This window comes from Vanessa tameamea, chromosome 4, assembly GCF_037043105.1.
Source record: "Vanessa tameamea isolate UH-Manoa-2023 chromosome 4, ilVanTame1 primary haplotype, whole genome shotgun sequence".
Lineage (NCBI taxonomy): Eukaryota > Metazoa > Arthropoda > Insecta > Lepidoptera > Nymphalidae > Vanessa > Vanessa tameamea.
In genome coordinates this window covers 9,329,646-9,345,471 of record NC_087312.1, presented here as the reverse complement: position 1 = coordinate 9,345,471, position 15,826 = coordinate 9,329,646, and the positions used below count along the sequence as shown (strand labels likewise).

At 29.1% G+C, this 15,826-nt stretch overlaps 1 protein-coding gene across 1 annotated transcript; it reads left to right on the top strand.

The window, feature by feature from the left end:
* Positions 1–401: 401 nt before the first annotated feature.
* On the top strand, positions 402–15,560 carry LOC113394327 (zinc transporter ZIP10). Its single transcript, XM_026631595.2, has 4 exons — positions 402–832; positions 11,953–12,094; positions 13,915–14,109; positions 14,196–15,560. Exons 1-4 carry the CDS (start codon positions 671–673, stop codon positions 15,113–15,115), a joined length of 1,419 nt encoding a protein of 472 aa, XP_026487380.1. The 5' UTR covers positions 402–670; the 3' UTR covers positions 15,116–15,560.
* Positions 15,561–15,826: the final 266 nt, after the last annotated feature.

Below are 15,826 nucleotides of genomic sequence, written 5' to 3'. Positions count from 1 at the left end.
AATTATAATATTAATTTGTTTACATGCATGTAATAGATACTAAAATTAAATGAGCAAGTTATTATTTCACAATCAAGATAAAGGTGGCAATAGTCCATATCTATAGAATTTGTATACTACTAGACACATAAAACACTCGTATAGTAATTCTTTAGTTATATTGTAAGAGTATTCACTTAAGATCAGATAATTATTTAAATGTTTCTTAATCGATTGACATTAATCGATGTAGTATACAATTTATTGACTCGTCATAACATAGGAAGTATTTGAGTGCTACGAGATACTTATTGTTATCCTTTAATGATTCCGGGATACATTCGTACTCGAATTGAAGTAATGGCCGTGAAGCGCTACGCAAACAACTCTTTATCAGTAACGGTGTTAGAACCGGCCTCAAAGACACCAGTGAGCGACGGGTGAAAGTCTCAGACGCATACTTTACTTCGACTTAAGAAGTCGCCTGTTTAACGTTCAAAGCCGGTTCGCGATTTCGTTAGCGATTATCACGGATAAATAAACAAAATAGCGCGGGTCGTGTAAGCGTGGTCGTAACGTGGCGCGTCATATCAGGTCGAGCGAGTCATTCGAAGTTGATCGGTTGATAGTGTTGTGCGGAGACGCGAGACCGCCGCCGGCGCACCGGCCACCTGCGCACTCAGTCACTACTATGTTGACAACGTGCGCCATCGTCCTCTTAGCGGTAGACGCGTTCTACGCCGCTAATCTTCAAACATTAGATACAGACCAGAACAACACCCTTCCAGCTGAAAAATACTTTATAGACAAGATATTCGATAAATATGGAGACAAAGGAGTCATTACATTTGAGGTATGTAATCAAACAATAATAAGTATTTAAACGTTTCATACAAATTTTAGTAATTCAATCCTTTTTTAACAATGTAAATTACTATCATAATTCTACACCAAGTGACATATCAACGTTCTCTTTTTATCGTAATGCGATTCCCACACTTCACGGCTCAAGCTCAACGGAAAATTTCTATAACAATTTTCTAATACACCTTTCCCTATTTCGTAAACGGAAGTTCATCGAACTTAAATATTACAACAAATCGATTGGTTATCTTAATCAAAAAATTCTTATCATTTCAAATATAATCTATTAAGAACATGTCTAGCTTCCTTATAGTTAACTAATAAACGTAATCCAAAAGTAATACGAGTTTGTTTAATATTAGGGGATTTAAAGTGTTTGTTTTTTCATATTATCTAACTTATACATAATTTTATCAGAAACTATTTAATTATGTAATTTTTCATTTTGATATCTTAAATATTAGTTAATGTAAATAAGTAATATAAAAATTGCTTTTTAAGATAAACAGAAGTTTTAATAATTTTATTCAATTGTAAATATTAACTATAAAACAAGTTGAATTTCAGTAATATACTATTTAAAACTTATGTTTAGAGCTTAAAAACTCTAATATTCAAATAAATCATGAATTTGATAGAGGATATATTCAAACATAAGATTTATAATTTTATTTAACTTTAACTATAAGAGATCGTTATCATGAAATAACATACTACATACTAAGTATTCTACCTGGGTGTGATATTATCAAACATACGCTCATTCTTTATTTATTATGCTGATTGAATGGACTCGAGTGATTTATCCTTTGTATTACATCTAGTCTCAGTAGTACGCGAGTCTAGATTGCGGAAAAGGAAGTAGCGAATTTAAATCCTAGCAGGATGAATTAGGCATGGGTAATATGATTTTTATTCGACGAAGACAAAATGTTTTTAAATGACTGTGAATATTTTACACTTATATTAAAGCTTTTTAATATCTTATTATTTATTTTACCATTTTATATTATTATAATTAAAAACTATTATTGTATCTACAAACAGTATAGATGACACTTTAATCAATATTTTTATAAATCATTCAATAGACGAATTTATATTATGTCTAAATGAAAATGAAATAAATGTCTGCCATAAACATTCCAATAATGGGAACTATTGGAATGTTTATGGCTCTGAACTTACCATCTTCAGTTTTTTCAACCGAAAAAAATGTCTTTTTGATTGAGGACTAATCAGCTTTTGCCGCGAATTATGATATTATTAAAAAAAAAATGGTTAAAAATGTATTTTTTGTTTATTTTTATATTTTTTATGACAATAAATGAATAGTTGTTCTATTCCAAATGGATTTGTTGAATTAACAAATACAGTACCGAGACTCGTAATTACTTTGTATCAGGTAGAGTTATTTGAAACAATCTCTAATGGCGTTCGCTATTGATTGCGATCCCATTGTTAACTAATACCCTTCTATTCTTAATTAAGAATATACTTACAGTGGAAAGTAGAATGATGTTGATAACTTTCTCGTATATAAAATGAGGTTAAAAAGTAATAAATATGGCATATCAAATTGTACAAACAAACAATGTTCTTGACGGTGAATAATAATTCAATTTATAAAACACAGTGTAGACCATGCTTTTTTGTTGTAACGAATAATGTAATTTTACTAGTTACTTTATTAGTTATGTACAGCTAATTACTGTACATAACTAATAAACTTATCTTTGCCTCATTCGCCGAGCTATAACAAAATAAACAATACATACATATTATTTAACTTTACTTGCTTTTTAAATTGACATATAACTTTCTTGAGATCTAAGAAGTCATTATTTCTTCTTTTTATGGGTTTATTTTGAAGTATAATGAATACAATTTACGGTTTTGTCTTTGATTGGATTTTATAATTAGAAAATGAGAATAACAAAACTCATTTACAAGGTCTCAGGGATACGTTCAAGTCTTTTTATTTCTGTACAGCGCAAAAATCATTAATTTATGTTTTTTTTTTCACACTAACTATTAGCCTAATATATATTATATTAGGTTTTTTTAAGTTTGTAGAATTGTCTATTATACAAACTTATTGTTACTTGTCCGGTACTATTTTGTTACAAACTCAAATAACTTTGTCACGTCCGTTTGTCGGCTAAGCAATTATTATTCAAAGGGAAGTATAACTTCATTGCATTATTTTAACAATCTTTAAAGTCAATTACAGTTATTCAAAACATTTTATTATTTATCTATTAAAAACTTAACATGTGAGTTCTTATTTTAAATTAAGTATATTCTGATTTCAAGGAATGTATGTCTGGAGGACCATGTTTATGTAAGATTAAATTATTATAATAATAAATTAGCGATATTTAGCTTCCAAAATTTATTTACATATGATCAATTGGCGTAAGCTTACTCTTATTATTTAGGGCGAAGAATTACTTAAATAAACTGTATTGCATTATGTAATTGAATATGAAATAAAATAAATATTTTTACTCATAAACACACTCTTTATAAAAAATAAAATACCAATATAGTTCAGGATTTTTAGGGTAACTATAAATTTCTTTAAGGCAATAAAATATAAAGCAAAAATAACTGTATTTAAAAAAAAATAAACTAATCGTCACAGCGACAGCGGAGAGTTACTTCGTTGTACGTACACGAAAATACTCTAACGTAACATTAACGAACTATAACGACGTTTCTTATATAAGAATACGCAGACGCCTATTCATTTTCAATCTAAAATAAACTATGCTGCGAATTTTGTTTCACAGATATTTTTAAAACGTCTGTCATTTTAAATATAAAATAGCTTCCGTTACCTACGTATAAACATGTAGATACAATTTGCAAACTAACGAAAAATAAATACAGTTATAAATATAATTTATTCAGTAAAAAACAGTAAATTAAAAAAAAAATAAGAACCAATACTATGAAAATCTTGTACTTGAATTTTTTTTTTAAATAAATTTATATCATCGATTATACTTTTTTTATTTCGATTTAATAATTCAGTGTAGGGATCATACAGCAAAAATGGTAATATTTTTTATTTATTTATACTATCCCCAATTCCGAACGATTGTAAAATAATTCATACTGGATTTTTTGATAATTATTAAATAACAATTAAAAAATATAAAATTTGATAAAAATAAATTAAAATTGCTATGTCGGAAACTCTTTATCACATTTAATAAAAATATTTAAATATTTACTTCTATATTATTAAATGTAGTAAGAATAATAAACAAAAACATACAGATATTTATTATGGAAATATTATATCAATATCAAAAATACACGCGTTAATATTAACATTAACTACGTGTTAGCACAGCCCAGGTGTACACGACGATGTTCTTTATTTTTAATTTTGCTACTGAACTCATAAAACTGCGAAAACTTTGCCTTAGAGCATTGTTCTCAAAAGAAAGTAATATTGTAGCGAAACGGACTTAGGGTTGACAAAACATAAAAATAAAGACACTAAAAAAATAATATATACAGAGATAAATAAAAAAATAACAGAAAAAGCATACAGACAGTAATTCGGATGAGATCGTTTTATTGAGAGGCGAATTGATAATAATTGACAATAATGTATAACACTCAATTATTGACTATGTGTGTGAACATTTTTTGTTTCGTGTTATTTAAATAACACGGACAACAATATGCGGCAACAATCATTCATTTGGACCCAGGATGGTAACTCAAAATAGTATAGTCATTCAAAAAGTAAGCATAACGAATCGCGTTTTGCTTATATTTTTTATTGAAACAAAATTATCTATCATCTTCGTATATTTACCATACTATCTTTATTTTAGCCTTTAAATCAGTAAGTAGCATGCCAATGATGATAGCTTCTGAATTACGCCTCGAAAACGACTTAATAACGCGATTCTAATTATCACTAACTAGTTATTTTTTTATGTATAACAAATTACCGTGTTATGGGTTGATCTTTATTATGTCTTAATATCACCTAAAAGAAAATATGTTATTATTAATATAAAAATAATTATTTTTATTTTTTTTCCGCAGCGATAACCCTGTCAAATGACGCATGTAGTTTACTTGGCACCTACTAATGTCGAACAGTGGATTCGAATCAAAATAAATATAAACGTGTTTTTTAGCAATGTGAATTTGTCACATATAAACATTTTTGTAACTATTGATAAATTATATAAACATTTACAAAAGCATTTTTAATTGAATTAATATGTTATACATATTAACTATCGGAAATAAAACATAGATTAATCACAGCATTGTCATTCCATCTTGTTCTTAAAAGCTATTTTCAATATTACATACAATTCGGAAACTATATACGAATTACTTTTGTATTATCTTTTATGAGCTTTTATGTATAACACGATGTTTAATTTTTCATCTGAATTGACTAGCGATATTAGAGTTTATGATTTGTATAATTATAGACTCGGTCTTTCAACTCTTTGCGTGGGAAGAAGACCAGATTAAAAATTAATGAAATGTCACACTAGCATGCATACCATAAATACAAAAAAACACAGTAGTTACTCTTTGATAAATACTGTATAATCTGTATACTGTGTATTATTGTTTTATTTTCCTAGCCTTACGTTAACGTGGATGTTACCACGTGTGGTATTCATTATATAAAAACATTGTTATATATTTTGATAATAGATGACATGAGCAGTGTGCAGATTTCCGTAGATTCTGAATTCAAATATCGACAAGAAACAATGCGTTTTTATAATAATTTTGTATCTGTGTGAATCAGAGCATTATGGAGTATACTTCAAGTTAATAAATTACGGATCGTTACATCAAAAACACTATAACTCTATTATCCAATACATCATTAATATAAAAATTAACGCTGATTTTGTTTGTATTTTGTACGTTCACATACCCGAATGAGTTAGAACCTTGTACAGTTTTCGTCGGCAGAGGCGACGAGCGAATTGTATCGGATAATTGTTTACAAAAAATAATAATGAGGCGTTGCAACGCATGCCGGAAGTTAGCTAGTATCACATAAATACGAGACAGTGAATCGCGGACAGTAATACATCAAACAAAAATGATTAGACGCAGATCATAATTACAAGACAATGGAATATTACTTTTGCAAACTAAATATATCGTAGAAATCAAATATCGTGTGTTAAATTAATTGTTATTGTAAACTGAAATCTTCGATAACACGATGTCTCTTGACCGTTTTTGGACTATAGCTGCTTTTCTCAATGGGAAATAAAGCGCGCACAAATGTGAGCACAAACACAAGTGCATTCCCTGTGCATTTCCTATTCATTCACTTTTATAGATAAATAACATGACATAAAGGTACATATTATTAATATTCTTTTTTTTTTAGATTTTTAATATAGTATATTGCCCTAGGAAGGACGTATTAAGTTTTTGATTGTTGTTTACCCTCTGTTGTAATGTTGGGTTTATTTACTAACTCTACATCTCAAAATAATGACAACTACGTATTTAACAAATGTATTTTCTGAAATAATATACTATATATGTATATAAAAGCAAAGCTTACAGGGTGTACACATCTGCTAAGAACGGATTTTACGAAACTCCACTTCTAAGGGGGTAAAACGGGGATTGGAAGTTTGTGTTTTATACATTTCGCGCGGGCAAAGCCGCAGGTTCAGCTAGTACTATATATATGTATGTATATATTGTACATTATGTGGAAAATTGTAATTGCTTTATAAAAAATACATCAATATGTATTCTAAAAATTTGGACACGGCTAAATTGGTTATCAATAACTGTTAATTTAGCAAAGAAGAGTTTAAGAACCTTTTTATTTAACACTTACCATTAGAGGAACAGTTTGCAAATACTTCGTTACATATAAAAATATGTAATAAAATATATTTCGCTGTTATAAATGATATCTTAGTAATCTCTCTTTACAGCGTTGAATAGCAAATAATGATATAAAATATGTCTAAACAAAATCGATAAACAGTGGCATGTCGTTAAAGTGATTACTTTGTAAGCATTTATTACTCAATTGAAAATACTAAACTGATATAGCAACGTTGATTTAAATGGTTAGAAAAACTGTAAATCGAATGCACTACACTTTCCGTACAAATTAATAAAAGTGTGTGTTTTACAAGTACTCTTGAATCGTCATGTATGGAATTGTATTAAAATATGTAAAGCTGTTATTTCGGGATGAAGATTCTACTTAGAATAACCGTCAAGAAACTCAGTGGTTACTTTTTCCAAAATTTATAACATATTTATTTTTAATAATATTAAATACATGTTTAATTGTACTATTTTATAAAAGATCCTGTCTGAAAGTCAACAAAGACATAACTAACACGCTCTTTTTGCATCTATATAGTCTCGTATTGAGTAATAATATACCTTATTTATTAATGTTTTTTTAATTTCAATGTACGCATAGGCAAAGTTAAATATATTTGCAGATTTTTATTATAAAAACGAATAAGGGAATCACATTAGATTTCAGTATAACTTTTTTTTTGTTTATATGGTTATTTGTGAGATAACAAAACTGTCTGTCTGTTTTTATGTAAAAATTGCAGAAATAAATGATTACATGATTATAGGGATTCCAATGTGTACGCGGGGCACGGCTATTTCATAATATCTACAAGTTACAGTTTCGCACGAGTAAAACTAAGAAAAGCGGTCTTTATAATACATTTACACTGAATAACAAATATACATATTAAAAATCTCGTTTTTTGTACTAGAAACATTCTCGAGCATATCCAGAAAAACTAACCAAAGATTCATCACAATCGGACAAAACATTCACACCACACATTCAAAGAACTCTTACACGAACTAACTCTTGAAGTATTTTTTTATTTTGTGAATGTAAATCCGCTCTTTATTGTACATAATAAGTTTATATAGAACTAAATGAACCTGCGGGTTTACACGCACGTCAATTAGCCATTTAAGGTGAGGCGAATTAAAAAAAGTCGTCAATGTCCTTTGCCGGGACTTACCAAACTACTATCTTCATATCAAATTTCATATAAATTCTGAATTAATTTATACGGTTTAAGCGTGAAGAGGTAAAAGACAGAGTTACGAGTACGTTCGCATTTATAATATTAAGAATATATATTAACAAAGTACATAGTGCAAGACAGTTCTTATCGCTTTAACATAGGCGATCAAGAGACCTTTTTGTGTCTATTACTGTTTTAAAATAGCTTATGATGTCAACGTAGTAAAAAAGAATATTGACGATCGGGGCGCTTTCTAATCGAACACCAAAACTACACGAAAACAATATCACATTTTTAGATCTAAGAGTTTGTAGACAAGTCGATGACATACATACCATAATTTCTAGATAAGTCAAATTATGTTCCAAAAAATTTAAAAATAAACTTAACAATTCGTAATTACTATTTCTTTTTAGTTATACCATATAATATTTGAATGAAATTAAAATGTGAGGAAATTTGTTTTTTTTAATATTTAGCTTAAAAAGCCGCAGGGCTAAATGTCTTAAACTCAAATCCAGGTACAGGTTAAAACATTAATTACGTTTTCCTATCTTAATTATAATTATAGTAGACTTACTCGAAAAATTTTTAAACATAAAACCCAATGGTTTTTTATTTTTCGATCAGGGCTTTATTTATGGAGAACATCAAGACAAGACAGGCCAAGATAAACGAGATAGACAAGTCATAATACACAAATATAATTGTCAAAATAATCACACTAAACATTGTTAACTGGCTAGAAAATAATCAAAAATAGTAATTATAGCATTTCTAATATGCATCCAATATATTTTATTCAGGGTTTCTATCACGACTCAGTGATGATCAACAAAACGCCTCAAATTTTTTTGGGGACCATATAAATTTCTTTTTAATAGTTTCTTAATATAATTTAATACTAATAAATCTTTAGTGATGTCGCTTAATAAAAATCCGAACATCAACTAAGATGGAGACTAATCAAAGAAATTTCGATCTTCTTTAGACGAAAATCGACTATTTATTGTGCAGCTGTTAAACCCTACTTCTTTAATTGATTATAAGTATTATTAAGATAAAGAACGATTTTTTTTTTGTATTTATAATAAACACGCCCCTTTTCAATACTCACATTTATTAATTTGCTATTATTTAATGAATAATAGTTATCGTAAATGCCCAAAATTATTGAAATATAATAAGTTCTGAATGTGGACAAAAACTTGTCCAACAATGTTGTGACATGCCTGTTCTAATGTAAAGTTTAAAAGGCTTCCATTGTCATATATAAGTGTTCTTAAAAAAATATGGTAAGTACTTCAAAAATGTAACTAATCCATATTGGCTACACTCAATTGAATACAATTAAAGTAAAATATAATGTATTTGTTACGTAATATCCAAATTTTAAAATGTTATTTTGATTTTAAATTCACAACATTGATCCTAAATCTTTTAGACTTAACAAATTAGTCAAATAAAAGTAGCTTTACATAAAAAAAAATATTTCTCTTAAAACTGTTTTTCGCGTAAACGGCTATATTAATTTACTGAATTAAATGATGATGATTATCATATGATTACCTGATTCGTTTCATTTACGGCGGCAAATCTTAAGAGAGTCTATCCATAAACGCAGGACATATTAATAGTGCATAAGCGTATACGCAAACAGTAGTGCATGTTTTCCCTCGTTCTCATAATCCGATCGAAAGCTAATCCCACACGACGAGGAAGAGTCCAGTCGCAGGTTCAACAGCTTTACTTGCTTTGCAAGGTACGGGTATGGAATCACTCCCAACTTCTAGACTTCGGGCTGGACTTCTAGAACCATTAGCCTTATTATATTATATTATTTACAGCCATTAGCTAGTCACAAGTTTGTCAAATTTAATATAAATGTGTTTTACACTAAAAATTCCTATCGAAATGAATTATATAAATGATGGTGAAGATTATATTTCAATATGACGATGTTGCTTGGAATTAATTAGGGTGATATTGGAAATAATATTTTTTTTTTTAGAAAAATGATATTTAGCTTTGTATAAATAGAAAAAGTAATAATTTCTTCTTTAGCCCATGACCTCTCGTCTTGGACTAAAGAAGAAAAAATTACAATATAATACTGATATAATGGTTATATCTGAAATACAGGTATTTATTTATCTAGTTCAGAAACAGGTACTTTGTTGATCTATTTGATCAAGTTTTACATTGTAACTGTTAACCTTGTTTCCTCTTAGTTTGTAAATAAAACAAACAAAATAAACTTACCGCGACAAACTCTTAGATACCATTTAAAGGCAGGCAGTATTAAACAAAACGTTTGGAAAACAAACATATTTTTACCGAAAGTTAGGAATTACCACTTTTATCAACTTCATTAGAAGACACCCTTTCTTTTTTATGAAGTAAATTAAAGCCAGTATTTCATAAATAAAGGAAATATAACATAATTACTCTACGCAATTATATACTACGTAGTGTAATTATGTATTGATGTATGTGATTTTTTATAAATTTTTAGTTAATACTAATTCTCATTGATTTACTTATTTAAATAAAGACAATATTCCGTTTAGCATATTAATTAAATCAGTAAAACACAATTACAAACAGAAGAATCGAAAGACAATAAGTACGGTACCCTCGGTCAAATAAAAACACTGTAGAGCTACTATGAAATTTATGCGGAAATATCGCAATCATTGAAAGTGATACCAAGTGGAGTGGTCTCACAAAACTCGATTAACATTCTTTGCTCACATTTGGCGCTGTCTTAGGCTAAAGAGAAAGAAGTAGTGCCAAGTAAAAGATGTCAAAATCCTCAAAACAGTTAGAAGAAAAAAAATGTAAAAAAAAATAACATTGCGTAGCGCGGGGAGACTGCAATAGTTACTTATGATCATGATGTTACGAGTTTAATTCTAGTTAAGGTTATAAGGATATCATTTAGATTAATACTGGGGCGAAGTCTCTTATAATGACGCCAATATGGTACAAGGGGAAAGATAACTTGCTCTACCGTGATAAAGGGCTAGTGCTGGCGTTTGTCAGATTGTTAAAGTAACAATATCATTCTTAAGTACTAAAGTAATAAAAGATCATTCGGTTGTATACAACGATTTAAGTATCATTTCTAAAATCGGGAACAGTGATCACATATTATTAAAAGTTCTATACGGTGGACTGGCAGATCTATTATTAAAGGCCTTTTCATCAATGTACCTACAGTAGTGCCCAACGTTAGCATGCAATGGCTCACTAGTTTAATAACGCACGTTAAGATATATTAATTATTTATTTTGAAAAAAAAAACAATCTGCAATAAATTTTGCAGTGGAATATAAATATGATATTATACTAAGATATCTTTAATCTTTAACATTTTTATAATCTACTAAAAGCACATAAGTTTTGTGTGCTGTTCCCTGGCTGTTATTATTGTTTACAATGGCTAATAACTGTCATTAAACTAATTGAGTGCACCTTTATGTTATTTAAGTGAAATGTATGCTTTAAAATAAGATATAAAGATTTAGAATTACTGAAACTGAAAGTGAAACTGATAATTTAGTACAAATAACATTAAAATGTCAAAATTGAATATTTTTTCACTTAAGACGTTTATCTACTAAACCATGATATGTTTTACATAATGAACATTCTACGAATCTAATGAATAGTAGCAAGTTACAATAAATAACATTTGTAATACACCGCAATATATAATACGAAAATGATTCATATGTCTAAATAAAAAAATATATATATACAAAAATGTTCTATTTATTAAGTTGCATAATAGCAGAATAATATATTAAAATAAAACTCGGAGATTACTTTCAGGCGTGTAAAAGAATATTTAATAACAATACGAGTATTACATATTATTATTTATAAGGTAAAACGTAAAGAGCTAATAATAATTATTTACGAAGTATTTTAATATATTTGATAATGAGGATAAAACCACATATCAATAAAGATAAAACGTAACCTTCACCTTGATATTTCTGACAATTTAAATACTTAACTCGTGTTACTTTATTTTTATTGTATTTTACAGGGCTTCGAGCATTTGCTGGATAGTCTTGGTTTGGGAGGACGCGTCTTTAGCTCGCCACACGACCTCGCCCTTCATCGAATCAATGGCAGCTTTCAACAACTGCACGATACGCAGCACCGACATAAGAGATCACCCCCATCTTGTTAGTAAATTGACTGATTACATTATCGTAAAACTGTTAGGTTAATCGATTACAAACGGTTACGGTTATAAGTTTACGGTACGATTATGGTAACAAATTATTTTCGTAATATAAAACAATATTTGTCTGAATTTTATTATATTATTCAAGCTAATTTCATATTATGAAAATATGGCTATATTATCTAAAAAATCCGTTATTTGGCTTTAAAATGAGGATTGTTTTAACAATTAATAACTTGGTTTTCTTTATTTCGTAAGTTACCTACTCGAAATGGTTTTCTTTGTGTTCATATAAAGATAAACCCTTCTATTTGTATGTTATATTATTAGTAAACTCTTATGATATTTATTTTTGTGTTATTGTATCAACAAACATACACACATTTCAACACAACACTGAAAGACATAGATTATAATAACTAAATAAATTTATTTTATAAACTAAGTTTATAGGTACACACGATTTAATAGTAATAAGTCATTGATTAGTCTTATAAGTTTACATTTAATTTGATTAAGTAGATAATTATTACGAAATAAAAAAATGCAAAGGTTAGACAAATTTATAAGTAATTTACAAATAAACATTCATAGTTCGTAAGTGACGTTTACAAGGTCAGCGAAAGAAGGAAACTTCTATAAATGTAGGTATCAGAAAATTAGACAGGATCAGTCCGTTGAGTCCTTGATCAATGATCATTGTAACGGATATCTCTGAATGTTGACCTTCATGCTACTCACTCACTCAAAGTGTGCGTAGCTATTGTTCGGTACCTCCAGCCGAATAATGACAAATCGTGGTCGTAAATTCCAATATAAAATAGATTCATTTTTTTTCAATTACCAAGAGCACCAAGAAGTTAAGAAACCGTTTCATTGGATGAAAAGAAAAATGATTTACGTGAAAACATAACACAAACACTTTTTTGGTATTCGTTTCGTTGCTAAACTTATTGATGAAATGTATTTTTTGTGTTTATTCATTACTGTGACCATTTTCTATTGATTGTGTTTCGTCCTCCATGACGGTCGATGATCTAAACGAATATTCAGACTATTATTGTAGTTACATACATCTTACCATAACACAAACCAAAGCCTTATGATGACATAAAAAGTAGTTATGAAATATGTCCCAATATTAACATGTATAAAAACGACCCACCCAAAAACTAACGTAGTTTTATACTGTTTATTAGCTACGATTTTATCTATTGGTACATATTTAAATAAACTGTCGCTGCTATTTTCATTCGGTATTTCATTCATAGAGAAATGGTGATGCTAAATCAGCAAACAAGAACGTTACTATGGAATATTAGAAACCTACGCTATTTAGCTCATATCATTTAAAATAATTTTATATCAATGTCAAACTAAACCTTAATTATGATATCAAATAAATTATAATGTAATGAGAAACGTAATATATAAATGGTCACTATTCACGGCATGTTGTTTAGTGAAGATCTTTAGTGCGCAATAAGACTGTGTAGCATTCGTCATTTATGAACCCGCTATTATCCAATTATGGTCTTAGTGACGTTCCCGCTTATTGTGCGACGACCCTTTCGTTCATATCCTTGTACGAGTATAAAAAATTCAATGCTACATTATTTATAGATTTTTTTTTCTAGTATAGAACTCAAAAGCGTACCGAAAAATTAAATTTGTCTATGGGTACATGTTATCTCTTGATGACAATAATAATGCAATAATATTCCCTATTTATAATTATGTAAATTGTAAAAAAAATACATTGTTTTTAAGGTATATTTAAATATACTTACTATTACTAATCAATACAATGCTTTACAGCAACACCTATATTGAAGAAGTCATGTCTATCTCCAAAAGAAATATTAGAAGTATATGGAATGGAAAACGAGCCAGGTATTATTACCATAAATCCGAAAACATTTTTGGAAATGTGTCCTGCTCTTGTTTATCAGTTAGATCAAAGATCATGCTACAAGACTGATGCGCCTACGCCAAAACTCGACAGGGTTTGGAGTAAGTAACATTTTTATTTCTATTTATCGAATGACCATCGTTAAATAATTTTTAATAATTTATTTATCAAAATTCGTTTGTTTCAGCATGGGTATATGCAAGTTTAAGCATTCTAGTAATTAGTGCTACTGGATTGTTAGGAGTTGCTATAGTTCCTATGTTAAAGTCCGTAATTTTCAGCCATGTGATACACTTTTTAGTAGCCGTCGCTGTGGGTACTTTATGTGGTGACGCGCTGCTACATCTTATGCCGCACGCACTTAAATCACATGGATCACCAAATGAACCTCAAGAAGAAACCGATGTTATCCTTAAATGTAGCGTAACCTTCTTAACTATTCTCATATTCTACTCCGTCGAAGCTATCATGCAACTTTTTAACGGAGGCCATTCCCATTCTCATGATGCGACAAATAAATCCGTTGAAGAATTGAAAGTCGAATCGGCAAAACAGATAGAGCCAATAGAGCTTGGTGCTATGATGCCTGGATCGCCACCACCACCAGTTGAGCGCCCAATGACATCAACCGCTCTCATGGTCATAGTTGGTGACGGGTTGCATAATCTAACTGATGGTCTAGCGATTGGAGCAGCATTTAGTGGAGATCCAGTGACGGGTTTTGCAACAGCACTTGCCGTATTCTGCCACGAGCTTCCCCATGAGTTAGGAGATTTTGCAGTATTACTTCGTTCCGGCATGAGTATAAAACGTGCTTTGTATTATAATTTACTTTCTTCCGCTCTCAGTTTTATGGGAATGGCAGGCGGTATCTGGCTTGCTGAAGATCACGAATCTGCTTCGCAGTGGATATATGCTGCGACAGCCGGTACGTTCTTCTATATCGCATTAGCAGACTTAATACCAGAAATAAATGAAAACAATAAAGGGAAAAGTGTGCATTTAGTACTCGCTATTTTCGGGTTCCTTACTGGTGGTATAATTATGCTACTTATTGCCCTCCATGAGGATTCAATACAAAACCTTTTCAGAAATTCCGAACAATGATAAAGAATTGTACCGTGTGATAATAATTATCGTAAACTACTCATGGTTGTTGTTAAAATTATTTTTAAAAAAATAGATAAATTTAAAAATAAGTGTTATTATTAAGTTTAACTTAAAATCTAAACTGCTCAAGCAATTTTTGAACATTATTACGAACTGAAAATAAAATTTATACATTCCAAGGAATATTTAAGTTATTTAAATATTTTGCGAAGTCTTCTATTAAACATATGTAATAGGATATTGTTCTAGTACTTTGTCTCCTGAGCAAATAATAAATAGATAAAAATAACATATAAACTGTATTTAATTTTAAGTCTGTTTTAGTTCTATTATGTTCTGTAATATTAATTGTTTGTCTTCCGATGACTATATGAGGATGCATGTTTGTTGTCTTTGTAAATATGAATTCTATGAAAGCAAATATAAAGCCTAGACATAAGTTTACGTATTTTTAAGTGATAGTATAGTAATAGAATGCAAAGTGTTTGAATAGTATTTTATGCCAGATGTAATTGAACAAATAAAATAAAATGGATTGTGCAGTTTAAAATATAATACTTCTGTATTAATTTCACCTTCTAATCATTCTAAACTATAAAAGTATTTCATAATTTATTGTAAATGATAATAATCTGTAATGTTATATTGTAAAATGAAATCTTCAACTTTTGTATTGTATTCATCATTGTTCCTTTACATCAACGGTGA